Genomic DNA, 22,305 nt, shown 5'->3' on the forward strand with positions numbered 1-22,305 from the left:
CCAGACTGACTAAAGGTTTTAGGGTTAAAAGGATCTGAAAACGTATTTTCAAAATCAGCTTCAATATGTGAATTTTCTGCTTCAGCTAGACACGTTTTGGTTGTTTCATAGGATGTAGTTTCTCCTTAAGGAGGTTTTTTGCACAAATCAAAGTGCACATTCAAAACTGAGTGAACACATTTGTTGGGCTGAATTCAGGCCACTGTCAATAAAGATCTAAGATTTATAATAGCTTTTTAAAAGATCTTTTACAATTTGATGGATAAAACAGTCCAGGTCCAGGGCTGTATGAAAGGATAAAGCTATAAACATTGTTTTAGAAATATAGGTTGAGACTAACTTGTAGCTCTTGTGGAGTTCCATGACCTTCTCCTCGAGCTCTTTGGTCTGGTTGGGTGCGAAGCGCAGTTCGCTGATGTAGTCGCTGCCCAGTTCTTCAGGGTCATAGTCTCCCAGTTCAGACTGCACTGCGTAGGAACCCAGTACTGTGTGGGTGGCGAAGGAGCAGGGCAGGCGCCCTGACACCACATCATCTCTCAGCTGCAGGCACAGATAGTACCTGGGTGAGGAAGAAGAGACACAACACAAATCAGAAAATTGTTTTGTCTGGATTTTCTCGTGCATTTCCTTGAAAGTGTTTTTTAATGTAATTGCATCAACATAATCAATTATTTTCCCATTTAAACTACATTGTTAGGAATCAAATCAATTAAACTAAAGCTTAAAAAAAACCAAAATCTCATTACTAAGGGAGCTGCTGACTCACCTTGTGATATCCTCAGTGAGCTGGGCGGGATCTGGGGGGTAAAACTTCACGTTGAATGCAAAGTTCCAGGGACCAGCTGAGACACAGAAAAGACATGGAGTTATTAAAAGCAGCCCTTTTGAGGTGATGCACCTCATTTGATCAATTCACTGGATTCAGGAGGATATGAGACTTACTCCTTATCTGCTTCTTCAGTTCCTTGCCGGGGTCCAGCCAATTCTACAAAAGACAACCACAGACAAAAACATTCATCAAGACCACTTTGTGAGCATATTGCTAATTCAAGTTTCTTTAGTCGGACATTCTGGCTCTGTGGGAATGTTTAGCAGAGTCATCATATAATTTTCTTACGCAAGGACTTTAGGAAAGTTTTTTGTTCGGTCTGGTCTCAATGTGGAGCATTGTACTCCACTAACTTTATAACGAGGGTTGTTCCTAATGTGTCAGTCAAGATGATAGTTTGCTGATTATACAGTGAATTGTTTTTAATCACCTTCTGGTTCTCTACATCCTTGTGTGTGATTCCGAAGTAGTCTTTCTCCAGCAGATTGAGGTGACCGCACACTTTGTCAAGGAGCACTTGTCCCTTGGCTCGTTTCTGTGAGAGGAAAATAAACATCCAGTAGTCGGTATTGTTATATAATGAAAAAATTGATAAGCAGTAGGAATATAAGAACGAGTGATAAGAGTTTTTTTTAAAGAGTTTTAATCAAGACACCCCAAAGCACAGGTTTATAAATCTCAGGATGTTTGCTGGTGTATACAGTTCCCCTATATCTTTAGCTACCTGAATGAAAATTAACTGTCGACAAATTTTTGCAGTGCATCAACTTGACATATTTCCTATTTGAACAAAAGTGTGATGACTCAGCACACTACACTGCTGCATGATGACGCTCTTTCTGCCCAGGCAAATCCTCAAGGTATTGGAGCTGCTTTCTACCATCTGGGCATCTCTGGACCAATTACTTCCCTCTGTATAAATAAAATTATACAACAAACACACCTTCACACTCCTGAGCTCAAGGTGAACCTCAGTTATGTGAAGGCTTAGCAACGATCCACTGCACATCACTGACGGGGGAGCCAGATGTCATCAGCTGGAGCTGTGTCACTTCAAACTCATTTGGCTCGGCTCACACGGGATATTTTAAGGCCCGAGTTGCCACAACACAGACTGCGCTGAAAGCCACTGCCACATTTCAGCAGCAGGAGTCACAACGCACCGTCACATCTGTCAGATTCACATGCAGGCCCAGTATTGCCTGACATGGATAAACACGCAGGGATTTTGAACAGATGCTGACCAATATAGTGTCTCAACACGCGGCTGATTTGTGTGATTGTCTACATGCACATATTTCAAGCGTACCCACGCCCTCTTTATGAGAGAACTCCAGGGTGAGTGCATGATTTGAAGAAAGCTATAAAGCCGCTGGTGGCAGAGAGTTAATCCTATCAGAACATCTCAGAGGGAATTAGCAGAGTCATGTCAGACTAGTGCTGCCTTGCTGTGACAAGCAGCTTTTCAATGCAACACTTAACTCTGGCTTTTAATGACAGAGCCTCCACACACACACACAAGACAGACGGATCTGCAAATCTGTTAAGGCTCAGTCACGGAGTTGTCTGAGCGATACAGCTCCAGCAACCAGACTGCATGTTAGGAGAGCAACAGATTCCACAGACTGATCTGGTTGTTGAGGAAAATGGAAACAGCAGGAAGCTGGATGGAAAATTGACGTCATATTAAACAGCGACTGGAGATTCATAATGATCTTATGGAAAAGGAGCTTACATCACTGAACCATGTTTTAAAACTTGTTATACAACTATTAGTGACTATTTCCTTCATTTATTTATCTGCAGACCATTTTTCTTTGATATATAACAACAACAAAGTGAGGCGTGGGATTATTCCCCCCCCTCTAATGAGAAATACCAGCCTCTGAAGTGAAGCGGAGGAGGTTCTGTCACAGAAAATGATAGAAAACGATTATGCAGTCACATTTCAGTTGAGCTGGAAAGCTACAGGGTCAGGGGGATAAAAATGTCAAATCTTGACATTTCTGGATGAGTTTAAATGGGATCGGGGGAGAGGATGAGGACTCCCTGGCAGTTCTCTAAAGGATCCTCTGACCTACCCTGTATCACTGTGTCAAACACTATAAGCTGAACTACCATAGATCAGGTCTGCTTCGTTTTACTTTCACTATTTTCATAAATAACAGTATAGAGGATGAATGTTCATGTTTCTTCCTTCATGGTTGCTCACCTATTTGTTGTAATTTGCTTTTATATTGTAAGTAATTTGTTTTTCATGAAACCCTTTCTGTCGGTATTGGTAACAACTGGATAGAATATACTCATGAAGACATTGTTACTGTGATTTGAGGTATTGTCCATCAACTAGCATCACTTGTGTATGATTCCCGCCTAGTGCACCATCACTGCATCATTAGCAAAGCTTGATTCTGTGATATTGCTCGAATTTCAAAAGGTGCTTGATTCTATAACGACGATGTGAAGAATCAGATGAGACATGATTGTTCAACTAAAAATACAAACGTTTGCTGAAGTGTCCCTGGAAGATCTGAACTGAAATATAATCTGTTTAGAAATTTGTTTTTTGCCACACGTTGAGAAAGGAGAAGCAGTTGATAAATTACTTGCTTGTTGGATGAAAAATGACACCAAGCACCAGCCTGATAATGTTAAATTATAAATGCATTTGAGATTCTGTTTGATAAAGATGCAGAGCATAAGTCTAGGTAAATTTGTGGCTTTTTACTGATATATTAAAAGTATATTTTAGCTTTGGACTGATAACTCAATCATTCCAGTTTGTGTCTCTCCTGGATCCGTCGTCTCATATTCCCTCTAATGACCTCTACACCAAGGTTAGCTCTAAGTATTCCTCCTCTAATGGCCGTCACTGTCTGGAAACAATGAGCGAGACCCAGGAAGCAGGGTTGGAGATAAGATGATTCAATACTGTAACTATAAGACACAAATATCCCCTTAACAGGGATTTACATTTCTATAACACATTATCTGAGAGTAGACTGATTACATTTAGGATAAGCCCCTTGAGAAATATAATCTTGCTTTAAAGGAGGGTCCAAATAGATTAAATGAGAATTAGATAGAAGGTTGTTGTGCTTAGACAGTTAAAGCTCAACTGCAGGAAAACGTAAGTAATGGCCTCTTGTCTATACTCTATATCTGCTGGATGATAAAATCAATATCTTCTAAGAAATGAGTTTTGATTTAATGCTCATACCACTTAAGTTGATTCACTTAGATAATTGAAGAATCGTGTCTCTTAATTTATGAAATATACGAATTTTGTTGTTTTACTGTCAGCTGTTTTTTTTAGAATATCAGTTTACTCATCATAAGATGTATTATCCAGTCAAAGCAGTTGGTAAATGGAGATGCAGCACTGGTGTTATAAGGATTGTCTCAGCTTTAGCTTGGAGATATCTTATTATTCTTTTTAAGGGAAATAAAAAATAGGGAAATGATGGGTAAAAATAATAGAAGACAATATCACTGTGTAAAAAAAGAGTTTAAAAGAGATTAACATTCTCCAGACAGGGAGTGCTTAATGAAAGAGACAACTAAATTGCATTGTGGGAAATGTCAGATCCAATGTCCAGCTTGACCTACATTAAGTCATGGATGTTTCCGCTGCATTCATTTGTTATTGCGCATCACAATTGCAAGTCCACCATCTTTATGGTATAGTGCTCTGCTTTCACTCAACATTCAGGTTGGCGCCAAAGCCACAGAAAAATAATTAAGTTACTTTTCTCAATTCAAGTTCTTTGTATTTGATTCCCATAAATCTACATCGATCGTGCTATAATTCAAATACATAATATCTTCAGTTATATTGGATGCAGTACAAGGGGGGATTCTCATTACATTACCTACAGTATCTATTTACCATCAAACAGAGCATTCGCACATCTCTCTGAGCAAAATCCTTTCAAATCAGCAGCACTGCAGAAACCCACAACAACAAGTCGCCCACATTGACCCTCGTTTCCAGCTCCTTGTCCTTAAGAATCCTTCCCTGGTCTCAGCGGGACATCAAGTAATGCTGCCAACGCAAAGTCAGTGACACTGATTCCCTCCAACAAATGCTCCTGTGTCACGGTCAGAACGCCTCACCTCACCGCCACCACCCAAAACAGTGGGATTATCTTTCGATCCAAACCCCTGGTGGGAAGGAATCTGCTCAGAGGAGACCCGAGAAGAAAGGTCTGGTTCTTTACTTCAGCCCCGCACACATTGTTGGGGGGAAAAGTACAAAAAGTTGAAAGCCACACAACCCTGAGAAAAGGCTCCACTTAGTATTGTTTGGGAAGAAAGTATGCAAGAGTGAAATGTCAGGTGAGTTCACTGGTCAGATTTCTTTTTGAATTTTTGAAGTTCTGGGAAAGAAAGGCGACTGTTTGAAGGCAGAAAGCTGTTTACTATGACTGACTGTGGTCTCTTTATAAGACTTAAGATGTGCAGTGTCCCCAAATATCACAGCCTTCCTCTGGTTACCACTCTATTGTAATGCAACTAAATCTGAATCAATAAAATTGAGAGAACATTCTATTTTAAAATATGACTGTTTTGGTTAATTGTCCAGACTCCAGCCGAGAAACTGACGCAGCCATTCATCACCTCGGCCTGCTCTCTCATTCTAACCCATTGTGATCAACAACCATCTCATGCTCCATTTCTCCTCCTCACAAACATCCCACCACAGTATTTAACTTCTCCACATTATGATAAAAGCAACACTGCTGGGATGGTGAGGTTGCAAGCTTCGCATTTACAAGACAAAGGCACGTATTTCTCAGTGACTGTCGGTTCCCTTTCCCTCGCAGGATTTATTTCTGGATCGCGGATGAGCTTTGAAGTAAGAACTAAACATTTAAGGGCTGTGACGTGATTTTTTTTTTTTCTCTCAAGACTGCAGGGAAGAAGCTTTGGAGGAAAAACAAATCCCCCAAAGCAATTTGGCTCAATGCATATATGCACAGTGAAATCCATGAAATCATTGTTTCTAAGAAGCATTGCCAAAAAATATACGATATTTATTCTATTTTATTACAGCGGGCCAAGTGTCAGAGGACAGATATATGGAGGAATCCAGACACAAATTCTCAAGGGTTTCATCTCCTTTTTGTGGGACACCTGAATTTGAATATCAATGCAGAAAATCAAGTTGATCTCTATGGGGCATAAATTGAATGTTTTGTAACCCTCGGGGTAAACAGGGCTGCATACTGCATTATTTGTTTATTGAAATGAAGAGAACTTTTCCATGAGCCATGTTCCTCCATTTCTGCAAAGTAAAGTGTTTTTTAAGTAGGACTACAGTGCAACAGGACCCAACAATAGCGTTTATAACCCACTATAATTATTAAAATGCATATATCATTAGTGCTGCTGCATTGAAGCAAGGAAATTCAAAAGGCCAAGTGATAGTTGTTTGAAATTAATCTGCCACTTCTTTATCTAAAGCAAAAGAGCTTATACATTAATTCAGACTGAACCAGCTTTGATTCATCTTTAACAAAAAGACATTGCTTCAGTCTTGACGCAGATGGGTGTTAATTTTTCAAGTGTTCAACGCAACACCTTTCGAAATATAGACAAGACAAAATTAGTTTTAATAAATCACACAGTACCAACCTCCACATCGAGTGTGAAGTCCGAGCCGTCCAGCAGGGAGACCTTGCACTGCATGATCTTCACCTTCTTCACTCCTCTCAATGGAGACTTGGATAGACGACTGAGGGACGACCTGTGGGATTCCTGGTCCTCTTCCTGCTGCTCCTGAAAGGACAAAGGGAACAAGTGTAATTTAACACCAATGAGTACTTAGTATGGACTCTGTGTCCATTTCACTGGATGAGTAAAAGAATTCTGATTGAGACTTAAATGATTTTTGACTGGACGTAGAAATACTTTCTTCACACCATTTCCTTACCTAACTGCCTCAGACTGACTTAAAGGATTTTTGATGTAGTGCGATGCTGTCACATTTCCAAAACCTCAAAAAAATGCAACTGGGACCCTGAGTGAATGTAATCAGGAGTGGACCTAGAGGTGTACCGCCATTTTGTCTTAAACACAGAAATCCAATTTTCCACTTGGCTGAAAACAAAGCCTTCCTGACTGACTTTATGCTGAAAAAAAAAACCTCGAGCTCAGAGACATTTCTTTTTTCTTGTTCGCACACAAAATGGATTTAACGCCCCCTTTCATTCCCACATTGCAAATTTATTATCTTGTTCTTCAGAGGAACTTTGGAACCGCACAAGACAATTAGGATAATTTTTATAGAGAATGAGAATTAAAGTAACAGCGTAACTTAGATATGATTTACTTCAACTTTCCAAAGAATACCAAAGAATGTGTCCTAAGCTTTCATGGGTGATTAATGAGCGACAGAGACAAGTGTCACAGATGAATGAAATCCCAGTAGAGGAACTGTAAACAGAGGCCACTTCACGGATGCATCACATTAATGACTGACTGGGTTTCATCACGTTGCTGTGATATCTTTTAGCCATGTTTCTGCTAATTCACACAAATCCGACAATGGCCGAGCCTCATCTATCACTCTCAGTGTGACATGATGAGGGCTGTGCCAGGGGCATTGCTCTCATTGTGTCAACATCAGAGTGTTGTTTGTTCCAGAGTGGACTACCTCAACTGCTAAATACTTTGGTAAAACCACATTTCTATCAACGTCACCAGTAGCAAACCATATGCTCACAATCTTGCTTTCTATTCCTGAATTGTGGCTGAATCATGAACAGGAAGGAAGACAAAAATTATGGTATGACGTCACAGTGAAGGTGCCCTTTGTGGAAAAAAAAAATCACCACTTCACTATTTTATCCATTTACCACATTAGAGTGAAATCTTTTTTTTTCATATTTAGTGTGCAAATCTTTGAGTTATGAACAAAAAAGTGTTTGTCCCAGTGGCCTTTGATAAGTCTAATCACTCCGTCTTCCCTCTGTGCTACGGAAATATCGTCTTCACGAGAATGGGACGGAAAACCAGAAGGTCGCTGACCTGGCCATCGTGGAGTCACAATAATAAGAACAGACAGCTCAGAGCGAATCCCTCCTCTAATGCAGTCTGAGAGCCCACATACACCAAACAAACCTTTTTTCAATAGAATTATAAATATGTTTTCTGCTCTTCAGGTTAAACAAATCAACGAATCAATTTCTTCCTGATGAAAAAATAAACATATAAATGGGTTTCATACCTTGTGCAGTGAGTAAACATCCTACAGCTGAACTGGTTTGATTTAAAGCCCGTACACGTGGTGCTCTTTAAAGCGAGTTGTGCCTTGGGCTATATCAGCAACCAATTTTGTGATCGCCAAGGTAGCCCATCCTGAAGACCAAATCTGTATGCATGTACTGTACCGCTGGCTAAAGAAGTACTAAAGCAGGGAAGGGGCTGTAGTTTCAAAGCCCTGGAAATCTGATCCCCTCAGATCGATTAGATACTGAGCCCTTGAGGTTGTTTGGGCCAAAACCAGCAGACAGGCACTTAGTATTCAGATAACATCAGAAGCTACCTGGGCTGTCTCTCTTTATAACATGTACAGGCCACTGGCCATATTTGTATTCATAGAAGATAGTGGAACTGGTGTGTTTCACAGCAGAATATATAAATACCAATTTCTTCTCAATGCTCTTCTCTAAAAGCAAATTGTTTCAAATTTTTTAAGAGTGTACAATTGTCAGCGAACTGAATATCATGTGATTCACTCCCCCTCACTACTGGATGTTCAAGTTCATTTCAAAATCAAAGCACAGATTAGGCAACAGGTATGTTTTAATGCAGAGATGTAAGCACCGCTGAGGCCTCCGGGGCCATGTTGTCAGTATTTTCTTTCCCATGTTCATTTCAAATTTTTACACAAAGACATAATTCATTCAGGAGAAGAATGTTGTCTATTGTGTTTTTCTCTCTCAAATTCAAGCCTACGATATGAGAATATGTGGAGTGTTTACATTCTGAGAATTCATTCTTAATCGAAACCCTCCAGTGTATTTTTAGGCCTCATAGAAAATAATAGGGCTGAATAAGATGATATTAATGTGGATTTAATTTTAGTCCAGATGTCCATGACAGCTAGCTGGGTATTTTGTCGGCCTGCATGTTCCGACAGGCCTGTGTTGTAAATGTGGTTCTGAAGAGGCTGACCTGTTCTTTCCTGGCCGGGGTGCTGTGTCCGACAGCGGCTGGAAGCTGCTCCGGTTGGTTCCGAGGTGAAGTGGGCTCGGCTGCGGCCTGGCTCGGCTGGGAGGATGCTGCTGTAGCTTTCCCCTTCTCCGTCTCCTTGTTCTCCTGCGGCTGCTTGGCCTCTGCGTCTGCGCCTGATTCAGTTGTCATGGTAAATCACGCTGAAGTGGAGATAAAGAAGAAAAAATGGATGAGTCAGCTGACTTGTTATGAAGTGACCTAGTGTTGCTCTTCAGTCCAATTGCATTGATGCTAATGCAGACAAATGGACAATGTTTGAATTGAAATTAACTGAAGTCGTTTTGTCCTTTTTCCATTCGTGTCACTGGCTGATGATGGAAAGTGCAGCGACAGCCGGTGCTTTGACGTCACGGAGGGGTTTGATTAAAGTGGTTTACAATTAATTGAATTTACAGATGCAACTAACTGTTGATTTTCTCATTAGTCAATTTCTCCATTTTATTATGTATGAATCATTTGGTAACCAATCTTTCATTGCACCCTCCCTTCAGTTCCTCCCTGGAGTATTAACACACAAACATCCCAAGTATCCCAACAGCACTAGTAAGCGTGCTTGACCTTCTCCCTCTGTGAATAGCAACATACCGGCGCCAACAGATGCTGCCCAAGAAGCCAAAAGCTGGGTAATGAGAGGAAACATCTAATGGCCAGTTTTGCCAAACAACGATGACAGATCCCTCTGGGGACCCTGAGCTAACCGTACCCACAGGCTTTGGCATTGGGGATGTGTTTTCATTTTGTTTTTTTTTGTTTTTTTTTTGTGTGTGTGTGTGTGTGTGTGTGTGTGGGGGGGGGGGGGGTATGACTAGAATCTGGGGTGTGTAGTACGGATGCCTGTCATTCTGCTGCTGGCATGCTTCTCCCTTAGCACTATTTATAGGGCCGTGTTTACGCTGGGGTGGGATGGCTACGGGGAGGATCAGTGACTTCCAGCCATAGCAGAGGACGTCAGCCTCTGCATCAACACAGCACTGAGGGCTGAGGTGATCCCTGAACTTCTACGCACTGATGAACGACTGAAACAACCACACTGGAGAGTTGTGGTTCGGGGAAAAACACTGTAGCAAAACAACAGTTATTGATTATCTGTTGTTTCGAGGGGGTCAACATGTTTTACAATCTGTAGAAAACTGTTCCCGTCAGAAAAACAAACATCCACATGATCCACATGTCAACATAGTCCGCTGAGACGAAACACTGGCACGCACATAGCTTGAGTATAAACAGCTGGGGTCTATGGCCCCATCATGCCTTTACTACATTATTAAAAAATGGTGTGGTTACTGGGCATTAAAACATAGTAGTGTAATGCAAAATGATATATTAAGTAGGGAATTGCTTAGTTTTTAAATAGATGTATATGATGTTAACTCAAAATAGCAGAAAATTCTGGACTCAGAAATGGGATAAATCGGTTTGGAGTCTTAAGGTTTCTTCTGCGTTACCTTCACTTGCTTTCCAAGAAATCAGGCAGGAGTCTGGGTTTGAAGAATCAAGGGTCACCGAACACGACATGCTGATCACACTGAATATAAGTAATTTCCGGTGCCATAAAGGACTATAAAGATAACCAAAGCGAGACTATGGGCCTGAGTGGCATCAACGTGAATGGAGTGATGCAGTCACAAGATCCAATCTCCAACACTTGCTTTTAAAAGAACATGAAGATAAAAACCACTCAACTGAATTCAACCAAAATCCAGTCAAATCCTCGCTGCTGTTTTCTTACTGCACCGTGGGGGGGCAGAACTGAGGAGCGGTTCAGTAATCAGCGGACTGATTACAGTTGCACAGTAACCTTTGCCTCTCTTAACCCCCCCAACGAAACAGGAACTATGGTAGGAGGGGAAGAAAGGAACATCTTAGCACCATAGAAATGGAGGAAGAATACGTTCAGTCACTGGTGACAGGCACTCTTCACATGACCAAACAACAGCCCACACAGTAGCCTTGTGTGTGACCCTCACCATGGACTGGCACATACATTATGCATTCAGAAAGCTGTATTCACAACTCATTTAGCGCCTTGGATTACTCCAAATATACAAAGGCGCCAATTTAGCCTTATCATGCCGAGTATAAGATTCAATGAAAGTCTATTTGATCTAATCATCCTTGATTGTTTCAATAAATAAACACGCTTTGCCGCTTTCTTCCTGAGTAATCTTACGAAACAAAACTCCAGTCCCTCAGGGTCATGAAGGCTTTTGCGTTCTGAGTTATAAATGATTTGTGTTTATACCCAGAAAATCCTCTGGCACACAGGAAATGGAAATGATGTTCAACAGAATATTATCAGATCCAAATCTTATTGAATCCCATTGAGAATCTTATAAAAAAGGTTAAAATGTCTATTTGCATAGAAGGCAAAACGGTTCAGTTTTAAGTGGTTGTTTTCTTTATATCCAAAATAAAACGACTAGCTGCTGCCTTGTGTGTGACCTGTTGCCGGTCAGTTGAGACTCCGGATCACAGGACAGAAAGTTGTGTGGTGTGGATTGCACAGCGATCCAGTGACTCTGAAAGGGACGTTTTGTGAACTGGGCAATACGGGAAGTTTCCTTTGCATTGGTATGACTAAGGAATAACAGATTACTCAGCAATCAGTATGACTGCTAATGTGACTGAAGAGAGAAACGGAAACTATGGTAAGAGCAGAACAAAATGCAAATGGTCGTCATGAAATGCATCTTTCAGATTAGGAAACACGTTTTGACTCAACTGTCATTGGAAAACAGAACGTAAAGCTCTCAGTGTTAATGTGGCTTCTGGAAAGATATCAACTCCCTCAGAAACAAACATCTGCTTTCCAACATGAATCAAAACTAAACCAAAGTTGATCAAACCATGTGCGCCAATGAACAAACTAGTTGAACCAGAAATAGAACAACAACACAGAGACAAGGTTCATGTCCATGCCACACACACTCTGCACAGGCTTATCTATCTTAATAGCTACTATAAACAATTGATCAGTGACTATAATTGCAAATCTCCATTTTAAGGTCCATTTATAATCATAAAAACACACTGTTGGAAAGTCACACTCACATATACAGAGGAGGATGATGAGCCGCCATCTGGGCTGAGTGACATTAGCTGAAGTACACCACAGCTGGTCCCATCCCCTCCACTGCTGCCCCCACTCCCGCAACCCCCTCCCTGGGGGCTTATAGAGGTTACATGGAGGGGTATGGCCTGTGTTTTCGGACACATCCCAGCCCATCCCGAGTGGGCCCGCCGCGTATGATGTGACCCCTCCACATGTCTGCAGGGCTGACAGCTGTTACACAGCAACCCAGCTACTGTAACAGGATACCATGTCGCTGGCCTGGCCAATCAAACGAGACACCTCTGCTGAAGGGTTAAGGATCCCCAAAGTGTTTTCAACTATCCAGACTTCAGAAACAACAAACAACATTATTGATGTGTTTTGTCCTGACTCGTCTTCTGAGAGGCAAACGTGGTCCTTCAGTATCTGTTATTGCCGTACATATGTAGTAGATTCATGGCATTCATTGAATACTGTGAAATGCAGTTACTTATTATAGATGCAACGTTATATTCAGCTCCTGATGCAAAGAGTACAACCACTGCGTAGAAGTTGTACTGTTACGATAGCAGACCTACTACTTTAGAGTAGACATGTTCGATGATTCGTTTTGTAAAGCTGATGTGATGAAAATATTAAATTATCTTCAACAGTCATGATCAACTGTTAAGTCATTTCCAAGCACAAATGTTGTTGTTTTCATGGTTCCAGCTTTTCAAATGAGGTATTTCATATTGAAAAGTTTAATCTTTTGGGGGTTTAAAATAAATAATTAAGAAAAGGCTGGAAGAGACAGAGAGGGGCGGGGTCGAGCTTTTATCTGCCTTATACGTCCATCATGGGAAACAACTAAACCAGAAAATACAGGTGTTACACCATCAAAACTGTATAATTTCTTCTAATTCTCACCAGATACCTGATGATCATCAGTCCAACTACAGTTGGTCATTATGAAAATGTGGCAGACGCATTAAGACGATGGCAGACTGCCACTAGGTAATTCCTGGAAATACTGATGGATTGTATCATCAGTGACTCAGCAAAACATTTCAAGGTTTTATAGAATTGCTTTTTCTCTCAAATAAAATTAAGACTTATTGAATAAACATGGTAAAACTAACAGTTTAATACAATAGTCCTGCAAAAAATAGGATATAGGGTGTAGTTGTACTTTATTCATTATACTAGGGAGTTTCTATTATTTCTACAATCCTATGCTCTGAATAAACAATAAAGTTCAAAAGCCCCAAATCATGCATCCTCCAAAAGCATCACACAAACTGAACATCATAACCTTTGTGAGGGAGAGGAGGTGTGGCTGAATTTTGAAAGATTATTCAGTTGAAGCCTCGCTGACCGAACTGGACAGCTCGACACCAGAGGCTAAACTGGTCTCAGCAAGGTGACTTTAAGCAGAGAGCTGTTTTGGCAGAGGAATGCCATAAATGCTGTGAGGTCGCTGGGTTCACATTCTACTGTCTGCAGCAGAAAGGCTTTCAGGGATACAACAGACACAACTTACTATCGTCTCAACTTGACTGACTCGTTTGCACTTCTTTGTGCAACAACAGTTTGTCTTTGTTGCTGTGCTGTTGTGTAGGGCTGGGGTTATTTCCTTGAAAGCCGAAAGACAAACAACGCAGATGTGGCTGAGAAGAAAAACAATTCTTAAATTACATGTTTGCTGAAGTTAGCACTCACTCGATCTTTACCGCTCCTTTGACAAAGGGGAAAATCTCCTATAAACGTAAAAGATTAGAGCTAATTCTCTGTAATAAGGTCTTATGCAGCTACTGGTCGATGGGGATTAAGCACTTTATGAGATAAGCTATAGGTAATCAGTAAATCAGCTGTAAACTGATATACTGATCATTTCTTTCCACAACCATAAACAAGGGTCACAGGAGCAGCAAGTCACTTTTTATAATGATTTAAGGTGAAATATTCTCCAAATAATATGTTAATGTGGAGAGGTGGTGTCAATACCCAATCAGAGATCAGTTATTACAATAAGACAGGTTAAGTCAGGGATGGGAGCTCAGACTGGTTGATCAATATGTGAACGTGCTTCTGGTCCATCAAGTATTAGCTGCTGGTCGAGGTCACCATCTCTGGGTGGAGCAGTGTGAAGGAGGGGGGGTTGAGAGGAGCAGGGGGGTTTTGCTTTGATTGCCTTGCTAGCACGAGCTTGATTTCCAACTACTAATGTGCAATTTGGGTTCTTGGGCTCAGCTAAGATGCATCTGTCATTTGTATATGGCTCTAGATTGCCTGCTAATTGGAAACCACTATAACCTTAATCCCAAAACGAATTTAAAAGACTATTAAATATTGCTATTTAGAGCCTTCTGCACTCTGTAAAGAGCAGTTGTATTTAAATGCATATCATACTGTAAAATGAAAGCATGAATCGAATCATAACACCGAAAAGAAGCTGTTGCATTTGACGGCTATCCTGCCAATTAATGTAATGGGCCTTCTGGCAAACATGTCCCTCAGCCTGGTGGGGTTGTCCTCAAGTGGCTTTTCTTGCCTCATCCGTTATATTCAGTTTAGAGTCGTACAAAAACATGGAAAAGCTGTCCCCTGATATCCTCCACTGGAGACTTGCTCTCACGAGGACCACAACGAACAATAAGGATGTAAACACAGTAAATGACGCCGTCTCGATTTGGATTTGAATGCCGGGGCTTACGGACACTTGGACGACACCACAGGATCAGTATGGAGTTACCTTTAAGGAACTGGTTTGTGCCGTTTCCCCTTGAAACTCCCAAAGAGCTTTCTGGACTCAAACACTTCTCCCCCCACCCCTCCATCGCCTTACTGTTGTGTAAATAAAGAGTTAATTTCCATTTTTCGGTGAACTATCCCTTTAAGAGTTTTGAGTGCAATATTCACTTCAGTTCAGTTCTGCATTATCATTCTGGCTCTTCCCCGATATGTCCTTGTTGCTTGTTGGACAATGTGCAGCTCTGCAGCTGCTGGAGCACTTAGGCCCCAGATAAATGTCCCCATGGGAACAATAAAGTATATTTGATCTGAGAAGCGAAGGCCTCCCCCCCCACCCTCCCACCCCCCCTGTGATGTAGCTGCAGCTCCCAGTGCATCTGCAACAACAGCTCACTGTGCTGGTCTTGATGAAATTGTCAAGTCAGACCTCCGGCCATTGCGTGCAGAGCCCGGGGGGGGGGGGGGTGAGAGGATGCTAACAGCGGAATCCGCCCCCCCCCCCCCTCCCCTGGTCACGCCTACCCGCACTGCAGATCACAAACAGCCCGGGATGTCGTGTCTGAATCCCGCAGGTTTCCCCCGTTCTACCCCCGTGACATGTCCACCGGGACGGAACCGGGTCCGTGTCGTCTGTCCCCCGGTGCGAAGACGTTTGATTCAAAGCATCTCTGCCGCGTCGTTTTCTCCCCCCCCCCCCCCCCCCCCCCACGCACACACACACACACGTTAGCCCGCTGCTCACTTCGTTATTCATTTGAAAATACACGCTAGCTTTTCACTTTCCAACACGACGGCTCGTTGTTTCTTTTACACACACAGACACACACTGCACTGCAACACGACAACCACCGGGACTCACAGACCCTCGGAGGAGCCACGTCCACCGGACCCTGTTCTCTCCGCCTGACTGGGAACAGCCGGAGCGGATTCGAACGTCGATGACGCTGTCACCGTCTTGGCTGTGGTCAAACGAGGCTAAACGAGGCTAAACCCGAGACAAGAGACGCGTGCGGACATCCGGTGCTAAAGATGTCTGAAGAGTCAACAAGCGAAAAGGCAGTAGAAACAAAAGAGGAGGTTCGTTACCGGGCACAACCGTCACTGCTCGGCTGGTTCTGCGAGTTGTTTAGCGGGCTCCTGCTTCCTGACAGCGGTGCTACTCTGCTGCAGTTCCCCCCTCCGCTGCTCCGGCAGCCTATCACACTCCACCACTACTGACACTGAAGAATTGTGGGAGATCAGGACAGCGGGGGCAGTTGTAGTCAGACACACACACACAGACACACACACACACACACACACCATCAAGCACTCAAACACACACACCTCTCCATCAGATACAAACACACACACCTCACCACCAGTAACACACAGACTAATACACAAACACACACACACTTCACCATCAGAAAAACAACCTCACACACCAATTACAGACACACAGTGTGTTGTTTCACTCAGGGAGTCATTTCTATTTAAAGCAAAATGTGATTAAATGAAACTGAATAAGCGATGGAATGTCACAAAGTACATGTAGTACTGTACTTGCATAGAAACGAGGTACTTTACTTAACTTTACTTAAATACAAGTAAGCCGTGTGACAACCTAAATGATTAATTAATCATAAAACAGTTTAAAAATAATCCACGAGTCTGAATACTTCTCTCCAAACAACAAACCAACAGGATGAACAGGGGGAACAACATTCCCTAATTGGCGGAGATTTGACTTATAATTGTTGAATTGTAGAATTACTGCTCCAACATAAGAAAAAGATCTGAAAATAACTTCCGTGGCTGCAGGATATCCTACTTCCTGAAATAAAATAAAAAAAACACAATCCAGGCCATATTAAACCAAGTTAATAATAAGCACATGAATATACCGACACCACACATCTGGTTCCCCCCCCTACAGTTCATATGTTCTCGGTGCACAAACACAGACATAAAAGCCAGTTTGTAATTAGTGTCTGGGCTGCTCCCTCCGGGGATTTGTGGGGTTTTGCCTCCCGCCTCCCAGTGGCAACTTGACCCGACTCGGTCACCCATTTCACTTTTATTTCATCTAATTGCTTTCATGCTCGAGTAGGAAACTACATGCCGACACTGTAGAAGTCCGCAAATATAAAGATATGGTTACGCACATGACGTCTTACTGCTTGTTTTCTTTTCTGCTGCAAGTCGAACATGAATTCCCTAAATAGTGGCAGGGACAGGGGAGGCCTGGCTTTGAGATAATGGCGTGTAAATGTAATAACACACAGTGCAGCTCTTATGTGCAGCAGCCAGACAGCTGGCTCCTCATTCAGCCTCTAGCTAATTGTAACACAACTCGTAAAACAAGCTCACTGGCCACAACAATGGAGGTTTTAACACTGAGGACATATAAGCCACATTACAATAAGAGCTGTTGTACGTGCAAATCCAAATTCTTAAACACAAACCTCACAAGAGCCACAGTGGCCTGACAACACATGTAACTAAATATTCCTGTAACCTCCAGTGCAGGGAGGAGAAATAATATCTGATACTTCCTTCAGAGTGATCTCAGGCACTGTAATAACTTATTGCGCTGTCAGCCTGAGCCTGAACGTGATACCTCCCTTAACAATAAAAAGTCCAACGATAAAAAGTCCAAAGGCTGTGACAATTTCACAATCTACAACTTTAATGATTCAGTGATGTCAGCTCGTTCAAATCACATCCTTCTCTCATTTCTCCAGATTCACGTCTTTCACTTCCTCCTTCATTTCTTGCTCTCAAAGCAGGAGAACTTAATTGTACTGACAAACCAGTGCATCACCACAACATTAAACAACACGCAGATACAAATAACTGGGATGTCTGATTCTCCACTCGGCCAAACAATAGTTATCTGCATTTAGAGTCCGGCACTGTGTTGTCCTGACCCGACTGGTCGTCCCAGACATTGCTCATCGGGGCCTGTCTGGCCAGTGGGTGGTGACTGTGCGGCTGTGAAGCAGTAAACAATCTTTAATTGGAAAATGAGAGGTTACACAATGACTCGTCTTCACAGGGAATACAAATTCTGACATGCCTTCGTTGTTCAAAATAACAAATTACAATGAAGCTGTGATTTATGATTCCATTTTTTTTTTATATAATTATCCGACATCTGCAGAGATTAAGTCAGGACTTAAATACTGTACCTGATTTTAATGACCACTGAATTATGTATAATATTAAATAATTCACATTCAGTCTAGTGCATAGACAAAACATTAGGGCAGAAAACAAAAGCATGTGATGCATAAATTGGCCTTTGAAGCTGCATTACGCCATTTTGACCACCAGGGAGCAAAAATGCTACCCAGTAGAGCACATACCACACAGTACCACAACAGTCTCTTTAAATGCAATCAAGCTGAACCAAACTTCACACGCTTCTAAATGTTTCATCAAGATCCAGAGCTATCCGCCCCCCCCGCCCCCTGCGGATCCACGCCTAAATTTATCTGCTTCCTTTTTGGGTCACGCCCCACCCTTCCACAAAATTGACTGAAGATTGGTTGGTTAGTTTTCTGCGTAATCCTGCCAATTAGCAGCAGGGGCATCACAACAAAGCAGGGAATCCCCCTCAAACTCTATGATCGCTTCTGTACAACGAGGACACCACGGTCAAACCCCCCCGATGAGACGCCTTTTAAAGCTTCCTGCCAAAAGCTTCAGGATCATAGAGTTTCGGATGAAGACTAGAACGGCTAAATGTGAGAGTGTGATGTGTTTGTACCCTCTTTATTGTTTTAATAACATGAGAATAGTTTGAATATGGAGGAGGTGTTTTCAGTTGCTTCAATGTTAGCATTGCCCCATAAGTCCTCTACAGTGAAAAACAGACGAACACACATACAAATGTAGGTTTACTGTTGACCTGTGTTTTCAGTCTGTCTCATTTAACTCTAGTTTATCTACTCTGATGTTCTGTTGGCTCCTGTAACCACCTGACAAGCTGCTGCCTTCAGTTCTATATCCAATGACAGATTGAATGTTTTGGTTTTATCAGCAGATGAAAGCAGTGGTATTGTCCGTGCTGGCGGAGCTTTCACAAAACCATCAGACATTTGCGGTAAACGTTAACAAAATCCAATCACTTCCTATTATAAGCGGGCCATGGTTCAATTCCTTTAAAATCACATTCAATTCCAAGAAGAGTCATCATGTAGATTGGAAAAGTGTGACTGTGCCACGGAACACACACACACACACACACACACACACACACACACACACACACTTTGTGCTGGCATACTGCGTACAGGGAATTGAATTTTGCTATGACATAACGTTCTGTTTGTCCTTGTTAATTAATATAATACTGTACGTTGAGCATTTCAGCCCTATTAAGAAAAATGCTTCATGTCAGAGTAAGTCATTTTTACATCTGTGTTTTGGAAACGTAGAGTTTAGATGTAATGGAAAAACTGATTATTGATGCTTTAAGAGGAAATATCAGGCCCAGACTTCTATGGCGATATCCTGAGTTTCTTTCCTTCCCTGAGTTTTTCGCTCTCTGTTAGTTCAGTGACCTGCAGGTGAGTGAGAGTTCAGATCTATGACTCCTCAGGGGAACAGCCCTGCGTCGGCAGAATGAAATAAAAAAAAACCCACACGAGACAGACAACATGTGATCTCTGGACTCCACTTTGCTTATGTGGCTGCTTAACTCTTCACTTTTTTTTCTGCTGCGTACAGACACTTACTTCCTGTGCAGCTCCTCTGCTCCCAAGTCTGGACCTTGAACTCCATTAACCCCGAGTCCTATTCGCACAACCAGGGAACAACCGGGACCACTTCCACTATCTTATTATTATCTGATTGGATTTAAAGCTTGAGATACATTCATCAGATCCTCTGATTGCATAGCAATTAGGTGAATGAACTTAAATATAACTGAAGTCATTAAAAAATAATCAAAAGCAAACAGACGCTTTCTCTCTAATCTTAATTGTGTGTGAAAATGTGTATTTGCCGAGTGGACCTCATTACAGAAATCCAAACTCTGGAGTGCTGAGGTCAGAACAAGCAAGCTGCCACTTCATTAACATATAATTACACTGGAGCATGCTCTTTTCAATACAAAGTAAATCAGCCACGTGATTCAATTTAAGCAAATCAAGTCCTGACGTACGTTCCCTGACATCCCTGTGGTCTGAGAGGAAATAATTGCTGGTCTAAATTTCTATTTTGTTTTCACCCACAGAGCCTTGGTACTCAGGGCATTTCCATGGGCCCTGATACAAATAATAATGAGTATATAGTCATTTATAATAAGCACATTTAAAAAGGCCTTAACACAAATAAAAGACACAAAACAGTGAATAATTCGCACACGCCTGATTATTCACATTAGGTTCAAAGCATTTAACAAATGACTTAAAAGGAGAAAAAAAGAAATTCCACAGGAGTTGAGTTGCCTGTTGCTTGATCCAGGCATTTCGCCTCTGACTGACCAAAGCTACTATTCCCCCCCTACCATTCTAATCAGCTGTAAATACCCTCACTCCCAATAGGCTGCAGGCCAGCGAACATACATGCTTGATCCTGATTACCCAAACTGGGCCGAATCGCCTAAATCAACACCCCACGATGATCACATGACCTCTTGGACACGTCAGTGTTTCCCCAAGGATAAACGTGAAAAGAAAAATTTGAGCCAAAATGGCGAGGGACACTCCTTTTTTCATTTTTTATTATAATTTTTTGCTGGCAGGGAGCACATCTTATCTCGAGGAATCATAAATGCAGCCTGTATTTCTAACCTTTGGAAAGCGGCGAGGTAATGATTGTGCCCTTCAAGTGATTGCAGACAAGGACACGGACATGTGGCTGAAAGGAAAAAAAGAATCACTCTTCCCTTTTAGAGCTTTCTATGGATATCGATATTTCCGCTAAGGGGAGAGTGATTAAAAATAGCCTTGTGTCCAGGCAGCCATGTATATGAAGTGGTAGAGATATTGCTTAATTGATTTTGGTGGCATTGTTAAAAAGATATTGGATCATATCTCTTTTCTCTTTACGTCAACAGGACACAGATCAGCTTCTCTGTTCTCATCTTGAATTTGATCTTCTAAACCTAAAATAAAAACAGGAGACTAAAATGGAGTTTGCTGTGCAAGCTTCACATCTTCTGTGTTTGGTTGATTTAGCAACACCGAAGCTGTGAGGCGTCGTTTGGAAAATCTTAAGTGTCTGAATATTTTGGCAGCAAACAAAAGTTCCTGCACAGTAACACGTTGGAACGGGGACGTCAAACGGAATCCCAGTTTGGAGACTTAGCCCCGACTCTCCACTATAAATACCCCAGTGACTGTCAAGGTGCCGTCCCAGGAGCCGCAGCTTTATAAGGCAACGACGGCTCCACTCCGCTCCCGAGTGATCAGGCATCACTGGGGGGAGATAACAGGACTCCCAACAAGCTTATCTCTTCCACTCAGCAAGATTGAGTCATACGTGTTATCTCCCGCTGCTCCGAGAGAGACTCCGGTGATCAGAGGCACTGAGCTCACGTGTGGAGCTCGGCTCACACCGGCTGACTGTGAACTACCGAGGAGGAAGCTCAGGGCAAAACATAAAAAAAACATGTGTGTAGATTGAAGCTCTTAGTGTTACAGGGAAGATATAAAATGAGTAGGAAGCCACTGTGAATGGAGTCTGACACATTCAAGAGCCAAAATTAACTATAGGGCTTTAACTCTGGAATGTTAACAAGAAAAATGTATCTTTGTGTTATTATCATGAACTGTTTAGCTTAGAAAATTGCAAAATAAATATTTACAAGTTAAAATTATCAATGGAATTTTCACATTTGAGAAACTGAATCCAGCAAATTTTGAAATGATCAGTTTTCAAAATAGTCACATGTGAATAGTAACTTAAATTATCTCTATTCAATCAAACATTCTAGTAAAAAATGGTGTCTCAGGGAGAAATAAAGGTGTTTGGCTTTAATCTTTTAGGATCATGTCAGTTGCATGATGACAAAATGCATTTGTATTGATTTAAATTATTGATTTTAGAGCTGAAAAACTTTGATAAGCCCTTGATAAATCTGTCAATAAATGATGAACATTGTATTTGACTTTGAATTTTCAAGCAAAATTGTCACAATTACAATTATTCTGCTTGATAATATGGATAACATACTTAATATTTTAGGTCTTTAGTCGGTGGGTGGATAAAACAACACATTTGAATATGTTAATTTGAGAAAAGCCGACACTATTAGCTGGGGGAGGTTCTATAAAGGCTCCAGCATCTTTTGTACCATGGGTTGTGGGTGCAATGTAATAACTCAACCCAGTGTCTCTTAACCTTTGCAAGTCTTATCAGTAAATTGTGATAATGGCCGAGATGTTCAGACTCTTTCTTTTAACCTTTAATCCCTTATTTCTGTCCCACTCTCAGGCACAAGGCGCCTCCACATCCT

General features: G+C 41.7%; 1 protein-coding gene across 1 annotated transcript in view; it reads right to left on the reverse strand.

Moving 5' to 3' along the window:
- Window positions 1-13,195, reverse strand: part of epb41l3b (erythrocyte membrane protein band 4.1-like 3b) — a 32,379-nt gene extending 19,184 nt beyond the window's left edge. The window contains exons 1-7 of the mRNA XM_053437840.1: window positions 12,122-13,195; window positions 9,011-9,210; window positions 6,467-6,610; window positions 1,260-1,364; window positions 943-985; window positions 767-842; window positions 341-559 (exon numbers count right to left, since the gene is read on the reverse strand). Coding sequence (XP_053293815.1) covers window positions 341-559; window positions 767-842; window positions 943-985; window positions 1,260-1,364; window positions 6,467-6,610; window positions 9,011-9,199 — 776 coding nt within the window. The 5' untranslated portion in view covers window positions 9,200-9,210; window positions 12,122-13,195. The remainder of the gene's footprint in view (window positions 1-340; window positions 560-766; window positions 843-942; window positions 986-1,259; window positions 1,365-6,466; window positions 6,611-9,010; window positions 9,211-12,121) is intronic.
- Window positions 13,196-22,305: the final 9,110 nt, after the last annotated feature.

Source organism: Pleuronectes platessa, chromosome 13 (genome assembly GCF_947347685.1).
Source record: "Pleuronectes platessa chromosome 13, fPlePla1.1, whole genome shotgun sequence".
Taxonomy (NCBI): Eukaryota; Metazoa; Chordata; class Actinopteri; order Pleuronectiformes; family Pleuronectidae; genus Pleuronectes; species Pleuronectes platessa.